The sequence below is a fragment of the Anabas testudineus genome, chromosome 24 (genome assembly GCF_900324465.2).
Source record: "Anabas testudineus chromosome 24, fAnaTes1.2, whole genome shotgun sequence".
NCBI classification, from domain to species: domain Eukaryota; kingdom Metazoa; phylum Chordata; class Actinopteri; order Anabantiformes; family Anabantidae; genus Anabas; species Anabas testudineus.
The window spans coordinates 13,903,292-13,927,500 of NC_046632.1; the positions used below are offsets into that span (position 1 = coordinate 13,903,292).

Here is a 24,209-nt window from a genome sequence, read left to right on the forward strand (position 1 = left end):
TTAATCCCACAATCTCACATTAGCTCATCTACTGAGGGAAAGTAGCTATGATAATGTTGAATTCTCAAATTGGATCAACTGGAACTCTAGCGGAAATACTACATCAGTTGATTAGTTAGTACATCTTTGATAAACACTTAATCAAATCAGCACATCAATCATGTCAAATCATTTTTCAAAGAAATGTTTAGGTTGTTTTTTGATGTACTTTTGGACAATTTATAAACTGGCTTTGGCAGAGAGATGCAATAATTAAATTTGTTTTGTTACTTACAGCACTAAAGAGAATAAAAACAGAAAAGAATACAATTCTATAAACACAATTAAAGAGACACATACGCATAAAATTAAATATAATTAAACACATAAACTAAGAACAATACAATGCAGTGTCTGAGCCTTTCACTCTTACTGTTTAATTCAATTTGCATATTTCGCTATGCACTGTACGCTCTATACAATAGGCTTTAGGACAATAGTGATGATCAGTTATTGTTTGGCTAATCTTTTCTCTGCAGAACAATGAAAAAACATAACAGGCTTTTAACTTGTGCACCCAAACACATGTCGCCTTTCAGAACCACTGTATCCTAGTTAATGGTTTGGTCCTTTCTCCTCTTTGTATTTAGTACCCAACTCCCTACTGTCTAAGCTTTAGGATGATACTTCCTGGTTCTGGATCACCTACAAGACCCAAAACCAGTATGTCCAAACAGGACCACTGGAAATGAAACAAGGCCAGCACCATTTTCCATTTCCCCCTCTCTCTCCAACATTACAATCTAAATCCATCTAAAATAAACACACAAACGATGTCACTCCTATTCCTTCTTTTTCTGGCGCTGATTCTAAGATGGTGACATGAGAAAAGTGTCTCTAAGATGGCTGCCAAAATGGTGTGCCAGCTAAAAATACTCTATCAGTCCGAGTCCCAGATATGTCATAACACACAACAACATCACAAAATATAACCTTGAGCATTTCAGCTAATCCCAGCGTTGCAAAATTATATCAACAAATGGATTAGGAGTAAGTAAGAAAAGGTGACTAATATTTGGTAAATACAGTACATACAGTATACAGGTGCCAAAGTCAAATTACCCATGCATGGTTATAGACTGTAATATTGATATGATCTACAAAACATTTAAATGCATCAATATCAGCCTGATTGAAAACAAAAATAGCACTGGGAAATATGAGCAATTAAATCCTGACAGTACATGAAACTGATACAACACCCAAGCTAAGAAAGTAGTGATGCCAAGAACATCTGACATCTGAAGTCTGCCAGTTTCTAAAATGGCTGATGTCTTTGAACTGAAGTCTAAATAAAATGGCCGCTAATAGAATGATGATACAATATAATGATGTGGCTAAAAATACCCCCTGACAGCCTTAAGACCCAGATATGTCACATAACAACAAAAGCAGCTGTGTGGCTGGCAGAGGACAGGATTCTTCAGCAAAACAATAACAGCCTACTGTTGAAATAACAGCTACCGGAGTTGTACTTCAGCATGTTAAGGTGCAAAATAGTTAACGATTTCTTCAAATCAACATATGATAATAAAATATACAGCTCACTCCAGATCGCAGAAGCATGACTCCACACTGGTAACAATAAGAGAAACCAGGCCACAATTTTGCAGCTACAGATGAAATTCTGAATTGATCTTGTGATCATTTTTATTTTCTTTTAAAGCCCCGCATGGATCGAAGCAGCATGCATCACCTAAGGCCAAATTCAATGTACCAGCCAATCGCTGGTCTTCATTCCATGTTCACAGTTAAAATCTAATCGTGATGAAGTACTTTCTATTGATGGAATCATTTGCCCCTCACGATTTAATGCTTTCATTCACTGGTATCTTTTTAAAACTTGTTTTATCTGTTTATTTCACTTTCTTGAATGCTATTAAGACTGCACAATTGCATACATACCAAGACAAAGAACAGTAATACTTAGCATTTAAGAAGCTGTAATGAGGTTACTTTAAGCATATATTAACTTGAAATGTGATTTCAATGCTTAATTATTTATCAAAGGTTATTTAAATTGATAATTCAATGAATTAACTGACCATTTCAGCTATTTTGTGCAATAAAAATCAAAATAATCTTAACAAAAAACCCACAATTTAGTTGAAACTAAAATCACATGTGGTGAATAAGTTTAAAATATAATGCAAACAAGTGGAAAATACTGATTTCTGAATGTCCAAGTCCTGCAGACGCTGTGGCAGAGAGATGTGATTAAATAATAATTTTTAGTTTGGGCTGCTGCATCCATCATTATTCAGTCATTATTAAAACATCCAGTGGATGAGGGACCTGCCTTTATTCTCCTCCCTTATTAGACAGTACACAGTGGAGAACATGAGTAAAGAGAGAGACACAGAGAGAATTGCATGCCAAATAGGTTTAGAGTGGTACTGGCTGACAACATTATGAGTCAAGAGTATCTGCTTTAGTCCACTGAGCCACAGAGCCCCAGCCCATGAATGTTCAACTGGCACAACGCATGTTGCCAACAGAGCATCTAGACCCCTGCAATGGTGACTAGTGCCAGCATCAACCCCCAGAGAGATCACACAGAATAGTTTTATCTCTATTACAAAAACTGCCAAGCCATCCCTGCACACTGAATACTGCCTCAAGCGCAAAAATGATTCTGCGTAAAGCCCTGAGATGATTCCTTTTCATCTGTCAATACCTTTGACAATATATAACCCCCCTGAACTACTAATCAGCAGAATAAACCCACACCCAAAGGTCTTTCAGATGCCAAATAGTCTTAACATGTCCTCCTAAACAAAGGTAGGAGATTTCCTTTTGTTTTCAAGACTCAAAAGCCAAAAAGGTTTCTTGCCACTGCTCTAAATTATGCCATGCCCTCAGGGATGACTGCAACTAGCCAGACTGGAGTACCTGTAGATTACTGGTGGCCAGGACTGACTGAGAAAACAACAATTCTAATAACAGACACTACCCATGTGCCCCTGAACAAGGCATTTAGGCTACCAACTCGAGCCCTCACCCATTTCCTACAACTCCTTCCAAATAGAAAACCTTACCAAGAGCTGTGTCTGTAATCCCCTCCAGCCACCTCCTTTTTTATCCTTTGGCCCACACCCTGCTGGGATTATTAACACATCAAATGTTGGTTCATGCTCCTGTACCTTTAGGCAAGGCTCTGAGCCCTCCCTTCAGCAACCAACATCTCCAAACTATTAACCTGCTGTGCCGTCCTCATGCCCTTGCTCAATCCACTGGCTCCTACAGGCTTTAATGCCATGCTAATTCCAGGCATTACCTCTGCGCTTTTGGGCAAGGTATTTAACCTCTTCAAACCACCAACTCTGCCCTCTCTGCATAGTGATGCCACTTGGTATTAATACTAAATTAACACTAAATGCTAGACTTTGGCCCTGTACCATTGGGCAAGGCACCACACTCTTGTGTTGCAGCTTAAATTTATGCAAGGCCACATGTCCAACACAGCAACACACACTTTGAGAGGAAATGTGTGTGTGAAAATTGTAAAGACTTGGTGTTGAACTAAACCTTTCTCTAAATGTCACCGACGCTGGGTTGTCATGATGATAAGCATAAAAGATAAATAACGGCATTATATTGTCATGGTAACAAAGTCATAATCTTCCACAACAGGCGAGCAGAATAAGAGAGGAAATAAGAAGGAAGGAGAGGAGAAAGGAGGGGAAAAGAAAAAGAAGACGAAAGGAAAGGAGACAAAGAAAATAGAATAGAGAAGAGAATAAGAGATGAGGTGAAAGGAAAAGAAAGAAAGAGAAGGAGACAAGAGGAAAGGAAGCAAGACAACGGAGAGGAGGGAAGAGGAAAGAAAAAGAAATAAAAGAGCAGGGAGGGGAAGACACAGGCGGCCATAAAACAAATGAACAAACTTATTGGCTGATTCACTTTAACATGTTTCTTGGTTAAAGTCATTGTTCATTGTTCATACTCCAGTCAACAACTACCTCTGGTTTTAATTTTCTAAGCTATGTCAACACTGGGTAGCTGGTTATTGTTAGAACGTTTTGCTTTTAACATTGTAAAGTAGGCAACCTTCCCTGTTCCCTGCTGTTGATTAATGACCTCATATTCTGTTAATTAGACCCTCAGCCCTAAGGCAGAAAGATTTAATTTCCCCTTCATCATCATCATGGAGGGGAAAAAAACAACTGATTAAAGGGGAGAGGAGAGGAGAGGAGAGAAGAGGAGAGGAGAGGAGAGGAGAGGAGAGGAGAGGAGAGGAGAGGAGAGGAGAGGAGAGGAGACAATGTCTTGGAAAAGAAGTGAGAGCGAGTAGATGTGGATAGGATACAGCAGATGAGGTGTCAGCAATATTTGTATAAATTTGTAGACTCTTTGATTTTATTTCGTGCAAAGTTGGATAATTTAACCTCCTTAGGCTTTTTGTCGTTTATTTATTTAATTAAAACCATCTGTGAAAATGCATTTTGCTTACAAAGCTATTGTCAAAACAGTGAAAACTCAATTTAAACAGAATAAGAAAAAGAAGTGTTTTTGGTAGAACTGCTCACAGATACCAGTTTCCGACTCGTCTGCAAGTAGCCACAAGCCGAACACCTGCAAACCACTAGGGCTAAGAGTTGCATTTAATAAAACATTCACGTTTTTTAGGTAAACATAGTAGTTTTATATAAGTAAAAGGCATAAAATGGAAATAAATTAGTAGGACTTGAACACTACATGGTTAAGAGAAGATTTGGGGGATCGGTTCTCACCTTGTGGCAGATCTGGGGACACGTATGGCACTTCCTGTGTGTTGATGTGCGTCCAGTCAAAGTCATCATATGGATCTTGCTGATAATCACACTGAGTGAAGCCCTCATCAAACGTGCAGCTTCCTGTAAAGAGAAACATAATTTCAGATTTAATTCACCTCTATTAAATAGACGATGATCTAATTCTGATTAATACAGCTCCACTGAAACTTTTGGGTGTTTTCTGTATGTGTTTTTTTTCTGTGCGTGTGTTTGTCTCAGCTCATTAACAAACCACCAGGAGTCTGAGCTCCAACAGTCATCACTCAGGGCCAGTTAGGATCACCTCTGACTCAAGCATCAGGGCCTTCAGCTGATCATCTGAGCCCACCATCACAGCCTCTGGACTCACATGTGTGAGCAGGCCGCCTGTGGCTCAGCCTAAACTGGAAGTCGCTCAAATACAGAGAGACGTCGCTTGTCCCCTAATGCTTAGCTGAACCAATCAACTTGCAATGATATGCGGGGTGAACTGATAATATGGCTGATAGGAATAGCATGTTGGGTACTGCAAGCCATCTGATTCATCGACCAAGCAGTGGTGCACGCCTTGTGTTAAGTAAATGACTAAGAGATTTATGACTCCTCAAGAAAAGCCTCAATACCGTATGATTCAAGTCAGTGGTAGTTAGTGGTCACAGAGATGTATGTACATGTTTATTTTTATTCTATTAAAGGAATAAATAGATAACCAGCACATAATGTGAGTAAGTACACATTTCCAGGTATTATTGAACTTTCTTCTTGTAACATACATAAGATACACAGGTGGGACGTTAATATCCAAAAACAAAACACTGGGAAAAAAGGCAAGCCACCATGAAGCACTATCGGCAACCAGCACTGCCAGCAACATAAATCTCCTAGCATTCAGTTAGTGTTACAGCTTTGCTACCTGTGTCCTAGAGCGAGCTGCGGCAGCTGTGATGGAGAGCAGAACGACAGGCCCTCAGATACCCCACTGATCTGAGCTCCTGCTACACAGAGAAACCAAGAGGTGACAGCCGCCGCCGGAGGAGAAACAAGTTAACATCAAACTAAGCGACTGTCTTCGGCTGCCGGCTGTACGGCTGGCTATGACTCACAGCCTCAGAGATGCATTGGATCACATTCCTCTCGGCGGCATTCTTTAAACCGGCCTTTCTTTGTGCAATTCAGTTCACTCTCATTCAATTCAATTAAGTCTTTGTCACAGCAAATTACTGAGACATGTAGAGGACACAAAGTACAGCACAACAACACGAATTCCTCTGCTCTCAACTATTGTATTATACACTCATCTTGGATAAAACTGTTTCAGTGTGTGTGTCTGTTTGTGTAAAACTCCATGACTTCCTGTCTCCCACAGTGTGTGTGTCAGTTTACATCTTGCTGCCAGGTAGCTCTCTCTGCATGGGTTAAAGAAGCAAAGTGTGTAAGTGTGTGTATTTCATATCCAGGATTACTGTACATCTACTACAGGTATAAAACAAACAGAGACAAACATCTATGACATAAAAGAGCTCATTTTAAATAATATATTATCGGGTTTGGGTGGAAGTTCGTGTGACTGTGTTTAAATCTGAAGCATTTCATTCTGGTTTACTAAGTTATTTGAAGGGGGATCTTTCAGCTGTCCACAGTTTATCAGTAGTGAGGATATGTTTACCACAGGAATGTTTACTGTCATTGATGCATGTATACAAAAGGGTAATCTTGTGTGCATGTTTCATCAACAGTGGAAAATAACTTTAAGTGTTTTCACCTTAAACAGTAAACAGACCTGCTAACTGTTAGAGTTAATACTATTACTAACTAGTACTATAGGTTTAGGTTTTCTCATGCTACACATCCCTATAGTCCTGTGAAAACCATGCATCTTAAAAAAATAGCTCAAACTAAACAGTTTGAGACTGATGTGACTTCAAGGAATTGAACGTCTGCATTTGTATATTATAAAAAGAAAAACTCAGATTGTTTAATTGACTTCACATGATATTCATCACATTTAACACCACCAAATGCAGATCTGCTTCCACATCTGAATAAAAACAGGTTATTATTATTATTATTATTATTACTTTGCATTCTGGTATGTAGAGAAAAGCTTTCTCGGTTTACAACCATTTGACTTTGCAGCACCCTCTAACCTTGGCTTACCTGCCAAAGCATTTGTTTGGCCTTGTTTAACCTGACTGCAGCTACAGAGAACATACATAAGCGCTGTTAAGTTTCAAAGCTTCTTTCTGATTTTTGTGCCTCTGAAAGCAGTATTCAGTTTACAGCGGAATTGGATTTAAAATATGAACTGTGGGTTTTTAACTGTGTACACAAACACAGAGTACCACTCAGCTCTGATATAGTGCCACGGTAGAAGAGCTGTTTTGCCTTGGCTTAGCAGTGAAGAAAAACACGTCCTTGTTTTAAATTCCACTTTGCTGACTGGTTTGAAAGAACATTTCTGCATCGTAAAGTATTCCTCTCTTTCTGTCTGCACACCTCTGATAGGCTAACATACTAAACAAAAAAGCTGTGCATGCTTGTGCATGTGTGTGATGAAAAGGGGCTTTACAGAAAGGAAATATGTGTGAAACTGTGTGCGCACACAGAAACACTAGCTCGCCCACGTTCTCAGTTAACACTTCTCCCTTTCCTCAATGTCCTGCCAGCTTAAACCAACACACACACAAACACAGGAACACACATCTGACAGTAAATCCTTGTTGCCAATAATGAGAAGAGCAGACCTTAAACTACTATTTTACCTCTGCAGGAAAGAGAAGAATCAGTGATGAGCCCGGTCTTGCCCAACTGTTGCATGGAGTTTACATCTCTCTGTCTAAGAAGTATCTAAGAGAGGCTGTTGTTTAAATATTTTAACACAGATGTCGACTTTTATTATTATGTATGTCCAATGTTCACTCTCTTTTTGGCTCCGACTGTGGTCTGTATCAGCTCCTGTGGGAAATATCTGCCTCTGTAGCTGCAAAATGCTCCACATGTTCACTAGCAAGTAGCTACTGGTGTCTCTGTCTGCCATTTGGTGCTGTGCAGGTACATCTGCAGTGTTGTCTGCTATGCAATGACAGTGGCACAATGACCCGAAGCAGTAAACCTGAGACCTGGAAAACTAAAAAAGGAGCTGAAAGAATCATCTCCACTTTCATATTGCACATATTACTTTGAGCCATCCTAATAAAAACATTAATTCTAGTTTAAATATTCCTGATATGGATCCATTATGCATTTGTAGTGTGTCTGCCTTCATGTGTTAACTGTATAATATGGTTTAACAAATCCTGACATCAGTTTGCAAAGTAGATGCACAAGTGTGTGTCCAGATGGGTCATTATTACCCCCCTCCCCTCCGCTCACAAGGACACAGAGAGACAGAAAAACCAACTGCATGCTAATTACTTTCTAATCAGCTTCTGTGATTGGCTGCTTCACTAATGAAATAATGGCGACTCATTTACATAATAAAATAATTAGAAGGACTTGATAAAGGCTCAAGGGCAGAGAGAGGAAATCACACACACACACTCGCACACACACACACACACTCACACACACAATCACAGTGACACAGGAAGCCGCAGTCCTTCTAAAAGGCTGTTGAATGGCATCAGACACAACATCTGCCACCGTCACTCAAAATCATTTTGTGGTGATTTGCACTGACCTCCACCTCCAGGAGGTGAGTTAAACTAAAGTGCTTTGACTGAAACTGTTCAAAAACATGGGTGCAGAAAGCCCCCACGGGGTCGTTTCTCCGTTATTAGTTTAGAGGAAGATTATTAGTTGGCAATATGGCAAGAATGTGAAACAATGGCTTGTCTGATTAGCTTTATTCCCCATCCCTCCAATCTGATCCAACTGATCGGCAAAATAGGCAGCATTAAATCAGATCTAACTGACATCGTCTGCTCAGATATGACCCTGGGACAGGTTTAAATCAAATAAAGAAAGTCTATTATGACAAAGTAAACTAACTATAACTAATCTAGGAATTCAGTGTTTTGTGCCCTTGTACAACACACTCTGCCTTGACTGTCTCAGACGGTGTACATATCATATAACAGAAAGAAAACAGATCTGTGTTACACAGCTTTCATGTTAATAATGATAATAATTAACAGCTATACAGAACTACAGAAGTCTTACACTCTATTTCTATTTGACTCACACATGCTATTTAATCTTTCATTGCTTAAAGGGGTCAACAGTGGTTACCTAAGGAGGAGATGGTACTGAGCATGCTCTACACTCTACAATGACATGACAAAAAAGGTACTCAGTGGAAATCAGTGTTTTGTTTGCAGCTTTTCAAAGTAGAGTCAGTTACTTGATTAACCCTGTTTTTTTTTTTTTTTTCAGAAACGCGATACAACACCAGAAAGCTTGTTTAATATTTCCTATTCTTTCTGGTTTTGTCCTGAGGATATCGACTGAAACAGGGCACCACCACCATCGCTGTGAATACTATTGAGACTATTATCTGCTGTATTTGCACATAAGCTCACATGGACACAGACTTTGTACTGGGGGGGCTCACAGCATAAAGTCCAGGTAATCTCCGAGCTGACTCACTCGGACATTTGCGTTCTCACATGCAGTTCACCTGGGTAAAGTCAGATGTTTAGGGTTTCAGTACATGTGTTAAAGCAGCTTAACAGAACTTGGCCTTCTCCGAAGTACATGTTCTTACATATATGGATTCAAAAGTCTGGGCCAGCGATTTCATTTTCAACAAGAACCCAGATACGCTAGAGGAGAGAGTTAAGCAAGGCTTAACATCTTTGAAAATCTCCTCTGATGCAGTCGCCTTTCGTAGATTTCCAGTGATTTACATCGACTCTTTGACACGTTACGTACTTAAAGTTACCAGGACAGAGAAGGAGCAACTCCTAAAAATCTAAATGCTGCCATTGTTGCTGTGTCTTCTAGTAATAGATGCATCGGAAAACAACTGTCTCAAGTTCAGAACAGAGATCATAAATTGTCTGTTCAGCACAACACACCCCCAGAAAAACATATGAAGAACCTTGCTGCTGTCAGCTACTTATCCTTATGTAATGCTACTCTGTGTTTTATTTGTGAGATGAGAGTTAACAAGAAGAAAACACAAAATAATAATGAACATACATAGATACATATAGTTAAAGAAGCTTATTTTTAAACATTGCCATCAAGTTTCAACATTTCAAGACTGTGTTCTGCATGTGAAGGTGCTAGATTGTGTTTATAAACCAATATGATATATAAATTATTCTTCACTCCAGATCATGTCAAACAACAGTTTAAGAATAATATTATAGCAAAGTTTACTCCACCCAACCCAACCCCAACTCAAGCAAGGCACATTCTTTCTCTGATTTACGTACAGTACAAACTCTCGCTTGTCTGCTCTTTCACACCACTGTCTAGTATTTATCATCAGAGCTCTGTTTCAGTCTGGAGGCTGAGATATTATCACTAGAGAGCAGATAAGACAGGATGAATGAGAGAGGGTGAAAAAGAAGGAATGGGTACAACAAGAGAAGCGACAGGAAGAAAAACAAATGGATTTTAAATTAATTTTGGGGAGATCATGCTAAGCCTGTTGATTAACTATACGATACAGTAAACATGCATAAACGCTTTCTTTGTTTCACTTGCCTTTTATCTCGTGTCTCTATCCCTGCCTATCTTTGCCTTTCCTGCATTAATAAGAAATTTAATAAGGATCGATGTCTATTTAGTTTAATGGCATAAGATTTACAACGAGAAGAGAAGAGAAGAGATGAGAAGAGAAGAGAAGAGAAGAGAAGAGAAGAGAAGAGAAGAGAAGAGAAGAGAAGAGAAGAGAAGAGAGGAGAGGAGAAGAGAAGAGAAGAGAAGAGAAGAGAAGAGAAGAGAAGAGAAGAGAAGAGAAGAGAAGAGAAGAGAAGAGAAGAGAAGAGAAGAGAAGAGAAGAGAAGAGAAGAGAACGTCCATTTTGCAAGTGGAAATCATTTTCAAGGACAATAATTACATTTACATCATTAAAATCCAATTCCATCCACCAGTAATCCTGTTTCCTTCCAAATCATTACAATTTTGGCCAAGTCCAGTTCTTAATTACATTTACTGACCCAGATTTATAATCATATGTGGCTTTGTGGGCCGTTTTCTACTTGCGAATCACTCTAATGTTTTTGACTCAAATGTATGAAGAGGGCTTAGCAGAGGAGAGGGGACTGATAGGGAGGGGGAATTAATGCAAAATTGAGTGTATATGATGACTATTTAATTAGCAATACGCCATCATACTGCATTATAATGTTATACTCCTTCCCTTTATGATGTTCTCTTGACATTGCTCTGTATTGTCGTATGTTACGCACTATACTCTTACTTCTGTTTGTTGTTTATAATCGGTGTGTGCATCACTGTGTAGCCCTGACGCTGACCGCCTCAAGGACACTAATAAAGTTGTACCTTATCATTTACTTTCCCTGTGTTGTCTCTACTTTTTTGTTCTCCCTCTCTCTGCCTCTTGTTCTCTCTCTCCATCTCAGAGAATAGGTGAAATTAGCCTGAAATGATACAAGGTGACATCAGAGAGGCTGCCACACACACACACACACACACACACAACTTCTCGCTCGTCACGCTTCAGTGGCCCTTGCAGCGCAGCGCGACGCCATCAAAGCCAAGACCCATCTACACACACCTCGCCTGTTAAACATACACACTGGCATGCGCAATCGCACACTCAAATACACACGACTTACACAGCAACACACACACTGTCACTCATGCATGCACGCACACACACTCAGAGCAGTAGTTTAATTGGAAGTGCTGAAGGCTGAAGAATTTCTCCTTCATCTCACAATGCTGTAATTGAATCTGAGACGTGTGTGTGTGTGTGTGTGTGTGTGTGTGTGTGTGTGTGTGTGTGTGTGTGTGTGTGTGTGTGTGTGTGTGTTCAGCTGATTCAGGAGTTTCCATTGACAGTAACAGTAAAACAGAAATTTGTATTTTTCCTTCTGTAAGAAGCCTTTCTGTCCTTCCATCCCTGACTATCTTCTTGCCTCACCCGGCTCCTCTGTTGAGGTTAATGCAGCTTTTCAATTAAAATTCAAACTCCAGCAGTTTTCAAGTGCCACATTATTTTCCACTAACTGATGACTTGGTGGTGTAGGCTCTTTGGTGAAAGGCAGCCATGACCTCCATCTCTGTATATTGGTGTTACATTGACTAACTGAGGTTTTCATTAAATGTTCTTTATGGAGCAAACAGGTAAGGTGCACGGTGGTTTTGTCGCTTCCAATTCTGTGTGTATTTGTATTAGTTGTGTATTTTCCTGACCTTACATAGACATTTGCTGTGCGGAGGCTGGAAACACATCTCTGCTTGAACGACCACATATAAAAAGCACAATCAGCAGGCAATGAGGAAAGAACAACTTACTAATGACCTGCTATCACACAGCACAATAGGAATCAGACTAAAGCATTGATGAACCATCTTTTGATGCTACTACTGCTGAACTATTTGGTTTCACATTGGAACCTGAACATTAAAAGGTTCAGTCTGAAAATGGAGAATAGTCTCTCTCACATTTTTCAATGATGTTGCATCACCTGTGCCCTGCAACGGGTTCTTATGTTGCCTGTCGTGGAGCTGCCGCACACGTCACACGTCTGTGGAAACATTTCCTCTCTAAGTGTCTTTTCTTTCTCTTTGTCTTTGTCTGACCACAATGATTTGTGGTTGTGTGTGTCCAGATAGCTGTTAGCAGGGGTCGAACCCTTCCAGAGACACTATCTTTATGACATTCACCTCTCTCCTGTGCTTTCTCTCGCTCCCTCTTACGCTCCCTGTCTATCTCTCCATCATTAATCTCTATTACTATTCAAATGGTGACATTTAAAGCAACTTCACATGCTGACTGACTGGCTGGCAGATAAGGCAGGAGAAGAGAAGAGAAGAGAAGAGAAGAGAGGAGGTGGGGTGATAGAAATATGGAGAGGGGAGCTTGTTGTTCACAGAGAAAATTGGGAAATCCTCCTCACCTCGCCTTTACCTCCCTCCCCCCTTCACACCTCCCTGTCTGTGAATGAGTTCAGTCATAAACCCCGGAGGGAGTCGGATTTCACTCGTTCTCAGGAAAGCTGAACCATCTCCCTCTTTTTTGTGTGCTTGTTACCCCTTTTACCGCTCCCCACGCCCACTTCTCTGTTTACAGTCTGCCCACTTCTTTGTTTCCGTCTCTGTCATCATGGAAGTGCACATTCACCAGTCAAATAAGTCATAACTCAACTTCCAGATAACATCAACCAGATGATTGAGGATCATGACTGTTCCCCGTCCTGGGGCAATAAGAGGCGAATTGAAACATAGAGAAATGTTAATGGTTGTCCATTAAGTCTTAAGATGATTCTGGACACTAAATGGGTGAAGTGTAACTTAAGAGAACGACCAAGGCCAGGGCACGATGGCTTTTTATCAGCGCATACATGTAGAAAACTACAGCACTATCATTTAAAAGGTTATCCACTGAGGGGCAGATTAGGGCCTGATCATCCCTGATCCCCAACATCATTTATTCCTTGTCAACTTCCCTCAAACCTGCTGCTGAGGTAATCTGATTCTGCCCTACACAGTATTGCATCTTTACAACCAACGCTCAAAATCAAAGCAGGGTGTGGTCGCCATGAACACATAGTTAAAGGTAAGTATGGCCAGCGTACTAATCCATAAACCTTCGACACCATTAGAGCCCATGCCTGTGTGTCATTCTGAATGAGTCAGGGGGGAGTAACTATTGACAGTGCTCAGCTTGGCTCAGAATTGAGAGCACAGCTGGTATTTTCTTTAAAGTAAAACCCCCAAACAACAAGTCCCAGCAGGCTCCTTCTCTCCACCCTTTACTGCACACTTGACCTCAAAAATGCTGACTGGCTGACTCACTACAGACACTCAGTCTGTATAAACTTTAAACGTGTTATGACTCAAAGAGGGAAAAATCCAGGAAGCGATTAATATTTTATTGCAGATCTTCTTGCAAATCATCTTAACATAATGTGAGTGATCTGTAATTCATAAGATGTATGCAGTAATGCTTTTCTTTTCTCTACAGCTGAATGGCACTTGAGAATGTGGTTAAATGGACAAGTCCCATTGAGTTATAGAAAAAGAGGTTGGATGGTAAAGGGATCAATACTGTACTGAATGGGGTCAGGATGATTGTTAATGGTTGGTGGGCTGTATGTGAGCCCTGTACTCGTATGTACCCACATGCCAGTCGAACTTTTTTTGCACATAGATGTTAAACCATTCATCATTCTCCCTGATAGCTAACAGATACATGACCAAGAGAATATATCAAATAATGCTTCATCCATTGTGGAGGATTTGAATGGGCCAATCACAGGCCAGACAAGAGGCAGGCCGTTTCGGAGCCAATCAGGCCACAGTCGAGGTTTTGGAATCAAAAGCAGGTCTGGTGTGGACGAGATAAGAGCAGAACAAACACACATTAAACACCAACCCCCACGGACATGCACACACACATGGACTCACTCAAACAGACACACAAGGCGAGGATGGCCAGATGGACTGGAAGGAAGGGAAAACAAGAGGCAACGAGAAAGAAGAGAGAGAGCGACACGAAAAAGACGAGTCCGACAAGTGAGAGGGGGAAGAAACCTGAGCTATAAGCAGGTTAAATCTGAGGCAGCCAGCTTAGAAAGTCAGCACAGAGGCTGGTGACACACTGAACTGCCTGGATGATGTCTCCAATTGTCCAGCAAGCGAGTTCAAAGGCTGGCTGGCTGATTTACTGACTGACCGACTAGTGGGTCGGATTTAGTCTATCCTGTGTTTGTGCAGCAGAAGCACTTCTGTTGTTCAGCCTGTCTGACAAAAAGCAGTTCTCCACAGCAACACACAAAGAACAACCTGAAACAGCACTAATACTGGAGAGACCGACAGCAAAAAAAAAAAAAAAAAAAGACAGAGACAAACAAATAAAGACACATAAAGAAGCATCTAAAACATCCAACTTCAAAGAAGAAAAAAAGGGCCTAAAATAACAATTGGAAAAATGTTTCTGGGACTTCTGAAACCAATAAAAATCAAGTGTGAAAAAATATCTCGCACTAAAAAAAAAATAATGTGTCAGAGAAGCTCTTTTATCTGCGGTTGTGACACAGTTCTGTCGAACAACAAAAGCTACGTAACGATAGCATTTACTGTCCTGGAGGAAATTTACTTTTCACTGCCAGCGCAGAAGAAGAGCACATTACACAGCAGTGGAAACCACAGAGACGCAAACAAAGGGAATAACATACGATTGGGAATAACACGCGAGCAGGGCAGATATCTACTAGCTCTGAGACTGTTTACAAAGCTAAACATACATTACGAATTTCTGTTCGCCTGTCGGGATGGCGTTTTGTCGGTGTGTTACGGCTGCGTTGATAACAGGTATAAATAAAGGCCACAGCTGTTTGTCATCAGGGCCAAGATCATGTGTATAAAATGTAAAACTCAACATTTACAGCTAGGTTAGTGCTGGGGCCAGTGTGGCCTGTTTAAATCGAAAGAAAGGTGTATATTTGTCTTTAATGCTAAATAATTAATTGACTTGAATCTTACTCGACTGTTTGCTCGTTTCCAAACTTCTGGGTCATACGATGGTTCTTCCTGTGTCTGACATGATTGTAACTATGCAGTTCAGTTGCTGTTTCAAGAATATCTTATGTTGTTTTATTCACAAACCTGCTTGAATCGCATTAAACTGCACCAAGAAATGCATACATGCGTTTACAGTGCAGTCCCACGAGAGGCGACAGTGTGCTGGCCCACATTGTCGTTACCCTACAATAGTAGCAACATCAATCAGAACCAACCTGGGACTCTTTGCTCCCTTAAACCAAATCTTGTCTAATGTCAAACTTCTTTGCTATGACTTTCTAGTTAAATTATGACCTAATGCACTTGCTGCAATTATGCGAAGAATTAACGCAACAATACAAATGAACAGTGATGACCAAGGTCAGCCTGGGAGAGTCTCCTCTTTTAAATCAAGCTGTGTGTTATGTCAAACCTGGACTAATCTACTGTACTCGTCATAGATAGCTGTGGGAGTCCCTGGGAGGAGGAAGTCAGTCTGTTTTATACTTCCCTTCAAACTGGAAATTAGTATTTTCCAGTTCCCATCAGAATAGATGTGTCCCCAGCTGTGACAGGCCAGTTATACTGCTCAAACACAAATTGTGAGTTTGTGTTGCATCTCATGTTTTAATCACATCTATTCTTCAAAGCACAGCAAAAAAGAAACCACAGGAATAACCTGCTACTTTCTCTTCTGTCTCTTTTCACTTCCCTCCTTCACAAACACAGCAAGACACACTAGCCTGGATGCTGGAGAGAGCACATACTGTAGCGCGTGTGCACGAGCAAAAGTGTGCACATTGTCACCTTCAGCTCAAAATGTGCTCAAACGTCACTGCAGGCTGGAAAAAAAGAGAGAAACTGGAGAAAGAAAGCGAGAGAGACTGTGATAGAGGGACACAGAAAAAAAGAAAGGGCAAAATAAATGCTACCGAGACCTCCACTCCTCCCTCCAGGTTCACGGTGTGTGTGTGTTTGTGTGTGTGGTAAATGAGTTTTGGGAGTTGTCGTCTCTTTACGATAGCTGTAACTTGCCCGAGGACAGCTGTTATTACACTTTACAACAGGGAAATACTGTATGTGAGTAAGTGAGTGAGTGTGTGGGACAGTGTGCGTACATCAGAGACAGAAATGGAGAAACATTATGGTCGTGTATTCGATACTTGTGTCCTTGTGTGAGTTTAATGATTAGAAAAATGAAAGGTGTTCATCTGGCATCATTTGGAAAACAAGACGTTTTAGCTAATTATGCTAATTCACCTTGTGGTAATTATTCACAGTTTCACAAGTCTAGTTATACAAACTATTATGTTTCTGAGTTTGTGTGTCTTGGAGCTAAGGAGCGGCTCATGGGAGGGAGAGGCCGGTTACCTACAGGGTGGTGGTCTTTTAATAGGTGTGTGTGTGTGTGTGTGTGTGTGTGTGTGTGTGTGTATAAGAGCTTTAGGCAATGCTCTGTAACCTGAATGTGAGTCAGAAACCGGTTCGACTCATTTCCTGGCCAGAGCTTTTGTCATTTAACAATGAACACATACACACACACTCACACACACTCACTATTAGATACCAGACACCACTGTTAAATGTGTCCCTTCTCTTTGTTGATTTACTGTACCTCTTTCTGCACATATTGAGGTCAGCGGACAAATATATGGACTAGTTTGAGTCTTAATGTTCTGAGACGTGAGTGGAAAGTTGCTGCTTTGAATCCCTGCAAACTTACACACACAAAGACAGCGACTTGTCTTTCAGTGTTTCAGTACTGAGCACTTGTGTGTGAACTCTGGGTCACTGAAAGCCTGTCAGCATTTCTTCAGGAAAAACTCTGTGGCCTTGGATGTCAAAGCTGAGACTTTTTCTTTTTGGCTGCCAAAGGAAAACAACACTACAACTCTCGATCTACTATTTTAAAGCTCAGAATCTACAGTAAAGTAAAAAAAAAGATGGTTAATTTGTTATAGTAAAAAAAAAAAAAAAGCAGTTAGTTAAATTTCTTTATCTTCTTTAAATAGACATGCTCAACTGGGTCCTTTCTGAAAAAAAAGGTTAAAGGTTAAATGCATGTTGACCATTGGTTTGACCGCTGACAAGCTCAAGCGGCTGCAAGAAGATTAATGATCTTGCAGTCAGGGCTGCAACTAATAGTTACTTTGATCAGTGATTTATTTAATTATTTTACAAATGTCTTGTTAGATTTATGAATGCAGAAAACGGAAGTAGTAGTAACTGTAATGTAATTTATTATCAAAATAGTGGCATATTAATTTTCAATGAATCTGGAAATAATCAACTGAGCTCTAGATGCAACTTGGCAAATCTGGACTATTTCAAAAAGGCTGTAGACGTTTTAGATAATTTACCACATTCTGTGCACTGCTTGGCATCCATCAGATATCGCTTCACAGTTTTCCAGGCACCTGTGAAACCATGTGAAGCTAATTGAGAAGGCTCTTTGTGTGAACTCAGGACACAGGGACAGTCATGCATATCTGGTCAACTGGTCAGTAAACAGTGTCTACCTGAGCTTGTAATTAAGCGTGACCATTCTTCTGCGGTGCAAAAAGGGTTCATGAAAAAGGTCAAAAATAGTAAAATATTTAATTTGTTAACCATATTTATATTTGATGATTGCTGCAGGACCTAATAGAAGATATGATGAAGCTGTGAGAAATGCCAAGATAAAGAAAACATCGAAGGACGGCAGCCGTGTAGCTGACCCTGAAACGCCCATTTCATGGGGAGTGTGTGTGTGCACATTTTAAGAGGCTGTGGCCTATTGCTCCAGGGCACCAGACCATGTTTTATCAACCATGGATACTAAGATGGACCCTCTAATGTCAGAGTCGTGGGAGAAGATACAGAGCAGGACATCAATGATGAATATCTCATCCAGTGACTTAGGACCAAGAGAAGAGCACTGCACAGGCTGCACACACTGACTAATACAAATCAGCTCACACAGTACATACACTTTATAGTATCACAGATTTCCTCCATAACATTTGATTTATGCAGCACATGAACCTATGATATTATTACTAGCTGTTAGTTCCTGCTGAAGAAAACCAGGAAATCAGACTCTGCAGGATCTTTAACCGAAAAAAAAAAATTGGCACGGAAGAAATAGTTTAATGTGATACTTTTGTTATTGGTACATTTCGTTTTTCGCATGCACGCCTCTGGGAAGATCAGACAAAAGGATAAGAAGCTCAACAGGCTGCCTGAAGCTTTAAAATAATGTTTTAATTTGAGACAAATCAGCAGTGATACATATAACTACACTGTCTCGCAGATGAACACATCCATCCCATCTGTTTCCAAGGTCAGGAATCAAATTCAGTCTCATTTCCAGCCCCGTTTTCAGGCATTAAAGTGTACATGTGTTCAAATTAGTTTGAGGCAGAGATAATTTAATATTCAGGAGCACATGCTGCTGAAAGTGTAGCAGCATTAAGTCCCTCAGGAATTGATGATTATCACTAACAAAAAGCAGCCAGTTTAAAACATTCGAGTTTACAGCGTCGTTCTTTAGATTTAATTATTTAAATGAACAAACAAACAAGCAAAAGCAAACCGAATTAATTTATAACCAACCTGTCAATTACCACAAAAATTATTCAGCTTAATTGCTTAACTTAATTGAGCTATTTTAGTATTGTAGTAATTGTTAACAGTCAAATCCAAAGCTGCTGATTTATCTTCACAAACTTATTACAGACACACATAAAGAGGTGAACAGTGATGTGCAGATAAATAAGGATGACAGTAAATTAGGACCAAAAGTGCAACTGCAGAGTTGGTGACATACACTACTGTGTTTTAGTCACAACTTCTTAGTTGAGCCAAGCAACATTAATACATTGCTAACTAAGCACAAATGATCAACTTTAGTTAGACGTCCTGTAGCTCCTCATGTGCACTCGTGTGAGAGTGCTGCCCTACATCTTTTAAACTTTCTCACAGCGTTATCTTTTCTACTGTTGCCCCTGTCGGACACAAACTCTCTTCCTTTTGTTTTTACGTCCGTGCACACACATTCACAAGCGATCACCCATTGTGGCACGTACGCCATAATGTGTGCCAAGTAATTAAAGCTGTTTGTGTTTGCTCTGTGAAGAGTTTGGAACCTTGATAATGGAAAACAAGTCCTAACTGGCCGCATTTTCATTTATCGTTTCTATCTACGTCCATCTTTCCATCCCTCCCTCCTCCTTCTCACCTTCGTTTGATCAACCATGCCTCCCTCAATCACCACTAAACACAAACACACACTGTATTGCTTTCTTCTGCCTCCTTCCTTCATGTCAGCGGCATCGTTTGCTGCAGCGAGGCAGAAAATGCTGGTTCCTCCCTGGTTTGTCACACAAGGAAACCATTGGTTATACAACAACCCAACAATCACTGCTCTGTTTGGTTGTTGACTTGTGTTTAGGCTGAACACACACACATACACACACACGGACAAACTCGGACATGCTCTCTTTCTCTGAAGCACATACACAGGCAGATCCAGACTGCTGTCTTTTTCTTGCTCATGTTAATGTAAGTAATCAAAGTGGACAAGAGGCTTTGTAATGCTGAGAGAGCAGCGGTGAGAGAGTGACAGAGAGAGAGAGGGAGCGAGGGATCATCTCCTTTAACTGTCCACTCCTCTCTGCCTGCTGTCCTGCAGGGGAGGGGGAAGGGAGAGAGGGATGAAGAGAGTGGATGAGGAAACTGATAGTGACACGGGCAGGAGAGAGAGACGAAGTAAAGATGTGATGAAAGAGAAGATCAAACCAGTTTCTCACTTTACCAGCATTAACAGCCCATTCTGTCCTCCGACTGGGACTGTGCAATCACAACATTTTTATTTCCTTTCAGAATAAACAAATCCCCTGGCGATGCACAATGTGGACCATTTACTTAACATTTACTCCATAAAACCCCTGAGACGGACTGTAATTTTCCAAAATGACTGCACAATATTACCGCAAAGAGCATCATGGCAGCCTGTTGCAGCTCCATCCTTTGATTTACAAGAGATCCACATCCATCAGTAAAACATACGAAAGCTGCAGAAGTAGACAGAATTTGGGAAAACATACACACAAGCACACATTTACGGAATAATTTTAATGCTTAATGTTTCAGCAAGGTGAGCTAGACTTTGTCTGCTGGTTCTGGGTAGCACCTCGTACCATGGCTGCAGCTACAACTTGTATATGAGTGTGCATGCGTGCGTGTTTGTGTGTTATTATGCCAAGCCCACAGGAGCAGAAGCCCGTACAATCAGGCCTAAAAATGTGCATGTGTGTCTTTCTGAATGCACGCGTGTGAATGTGTGTATGTGTGTGATGTTATGCCAACGGCGTTGTGTAAAATCCACTCAAACAAACAACTTGAAGAGTAAAAAACAGCTTCCTTGGACCAAATATGTAGCCGTGGGCAATGTGGCAGAGCATGGATGTGTAAAGCTGTGTGTGTGTGTGTGTGTGTGTATGCTGGCCTGAGGCGGACTGTGTGTGTGAGTGCATTGCTTCATGCCTGGACGGACATGAAAGGTAGAAAGAGAGAAAGAGCATGCTCCCACACAGTGCAAACAGGAAAAAACCTTTGCGATAGGATTCATGTATGGATGCATGAACAAACAGGAAATTGAAAGTGCACGTCTCCTTAAAGCACAAACCTAGAAGATGCAGACATATAAACACACGTGATCATTGTTAACATTGAAACAGAGAGATTTTCAATATGTTTCTAGGAAAGGAAGGCAACAGGAGAGGATTATTCAGGTTATTCAGATCCTTTTTTATTCTCTTTATCACTAGTTAATTTAGCTTTTATGGCTGCAAAAGTATTTTTCTTCGCCTTATTTACTGCGTATTACTTCAGTTACACTATAAAGTTTGAGAAAAGGATGAAAAAGAGAAATACAGCTCAACAATCAATGTTGTCTGACCAAGAAAGATATGAAACAAAAAGCTGCAAATCTTCTCATGAGAGAAGCAGAAACCCTCATACATCTGGTATTTTTTGTTTGATGGATCACTTAGTGCAGTTAGTCAGTCATTAAAATAAATCACTTTAATACATTAAATTCAGATGAATCTAGTTGTTATTCAATGACACAGAGAAATGTAATTTGGGAGTGTGGAGGCACCGAGCCACTCTCTACTTGGTTCACAGTGATTTTAGTGACCATTTATGTGTATTATTTGTTGCCTGAAATGGTCCTTTCACCTTCAGCGGCGTCCTAAATGTTTTGAAGTGTTAAGTTTGCATTTAAAGTAGGACTAGCCAGTTAGTAGATGGTCTGCATGTATCTCCTGGCACTGATCTTTAGAATATTAAACGGGTAAATCTGTCTGTAACAGCAGAAAGGCTGAATGGAGCACATTCCTCTATATAGACTGTGGCTGATTTCATTATAGATAAATCAGATTCATCTATTCAATCTTTCTTTCTCTCTATCCGTTGGTCCCTTTCCATATCTTTCTCTTTCTTCCTCTCTGTGTGTTTTCTTTTCCCTAATTCTAATTCCCTCCTTCTTTTTAGAGCCTTCCCTTTACGTTAGACTGTCTGTCTTTCTCAATTTGTCATTCCCTGGATCTGTCTCACGATCTGCGTCATGTAATAAGTAAGCACACGGATGAGGAGGAAGGATGCGCAAAGGAATGAAAAAAGGAAAAGAGAGAAGTGAAGAGAGGAGAGAGAAAAATCAGGGGAAAGGAGGAAAACAGAAAAAAAGAAGTGCTGTGTTAAAAAGCTGAGTCCACCAGAGCAGTCACAACAAATTCATCTCTCTCTCCCTGTTCTTTCTTTTCCTCTCTCCCACTGATACAAGCTGGCCTCAGTAATACAATAAAGAACTTGGCTCAGCTCTGTGTGTCTGCATGCATGAATGTGTGTTTATGTGTGTGTGTAAGGTAGACGACACCTCTTACTCCCTACTCTCTGTCTCATCATTGCAGCTGTTCCACAGAGGTGTGTTTCAATATATCACCCTGTCACACACACATATACACACACACACACACACGCACACAAACAGGGTCCCTGCTTAATAAGCGGTATTCAGAGCTCCTGGGTTTATAGAAGCTGAAACTGCACTCTTGCACAAAACTGAAGCCTCCTTCATTCGGCCCTTCTTCATTTCTTTCTCTATTGCCTTTCTTCTTGCTTCTTATCCTTTGTTTTTAATACTTACTTCATCTAAAACAACTCTTCAAAAGTTTGGGGGCACGTACATGTTTTTAGCTGTGCTAACATAATTTCAAATGGGCATAATTGCAAAAAATTATAAATTAGTCTTAAATTTATAAAGATGCATTAACTGCAATTGCCAGTGGAGCACAGGTTTGCTCTCCTGGGCCTCTGTGTGCCAATATGTGCTTAAGTTCTGCTCCTGCTGCTAACTTCACTTTGGCCGCTCATAGTTTCTCTAGTAGCTCTAATTAAACACTACTTGACCTTCATAAATTATCCACACTGCAAGTATCCTTTTATTATTTTAATGGAATCCAAGATACTAGACGTTCGATTGTGACTGGATGGCCACAGAGGATGGTGCGTCTCTCAGACACACACATACACCAGAGTAACACAGAAGCTGGAGCACAGAGAGAAGTAACAAGAAACTTACAAACCAACTTACTTTCAAAATGTGCTAAATGGCTTTTACACTAATTTAGACACTCGGCATACACTTTATAACAACACTTTATACGACTGGAAAAATCTCTACTTGTTAAGAATGTAACACTAAATAACATGAACAATGGTCCAATGGTGGTCAAAGGAGACAGAAGAGGAGCCGATGGAGGAAAGTGGACACCTGGATGAGTCCTGAGGCTCTGCAGGGAGGAGGGGAGAAATCAAAGAGGTCGGAGGATGGGTAGAGGGGGTGGGCAGTTTCTTTCAGCTGTTTCCTCATGCAAGTCTGTATGAGCTGCGCAGTTTGTGTGTGTGTATGGTCCATATGTGCATTAGTGCTGGAGGAGTTGAACAGGGGGTCATACCAGATGGACACACACAGAAATGACAGATTCCACCCACTAGCATCGCATAGCCACAATTCCGCAGTTCTCCTTCATGCATACTATTGCACATAAAGTATTCTCACTTTTTAATCTACAACATATGAGAAGAAGATGCTCTGGCACAGGAAGCTGCAGTGAGATTTTCTGTGCAATTGTGCAAAGTGCAACAAGGTTGACCTTTGTGAGATTTTTCACTCTCTATGTCTGAATGAATTTTCATACATGGTGTGGTTCCAGTATCTACAGTACTTGTAAGTTAAACTGATTTGCCTCTGCGCCTGGTTAATATCTGTCAGTCTCCACTCCACTCCAATTTAAGAACATATGAGCAACAAACACAGCTCCATCTTTCATTGCAAAGAAATATGACTTTCCTTTTTTTAGATGTTATGCTGAAGGCTCCTAACGGCCTTTTAAAGCGACTGAATTAAAGAAGAGTTGACTATAGAAATTCAAAAGTAATTAGTTTACTATAATAGAAGATAAAATATGAAGTTGCTACAACTTGGAGGAATTAAAACCTCACATTTGTTTTCATAGCATCATGCTGCTACTTGTCAAGTCTACATAATAAGAAGTCACAAGAAACTTACAAGAGATTAAGAACGTTCACAATAACAAGTTAAGAGGGCCTCTTACGGTAAAATTGTGTCTAATGACCCCGATCCACCTCTCACTCTCAACACACACACACACACATGCAGACACAGATGCTCTCTCGCTCTTTCACACACACACACACACACACACA

General features: G+C 40.5%; 1 protein-coding gene across 7 annotated transcripts in view; it reads right to left on the reverse strand.

Moving 5' to 3' along the window:
* The window catches only part of ptprk (protein tyrosine phosphatase receptor type K), an 86,743-nt gene that overhangs the window by 46,722 nt on the left and 15,812 nt on the right, over nucleotides 1-24,209 (reverse strand). For all 7 annotated transcript variants that reach the window (XM_026340612.1, XM_026340611.1, XM_026340610.1 and 4 more), the window contains exon 2: nucleotides 4,773-4,895. In XM_026340612.1, coding sequence (XP_026196397.1) covers nucleotides 4,773-4,895 — 123 coding nt within the window. The remainder of the gene's footprint in view (nucleotides 1-4,772; nucleotides 4,896-24,209) is intronic.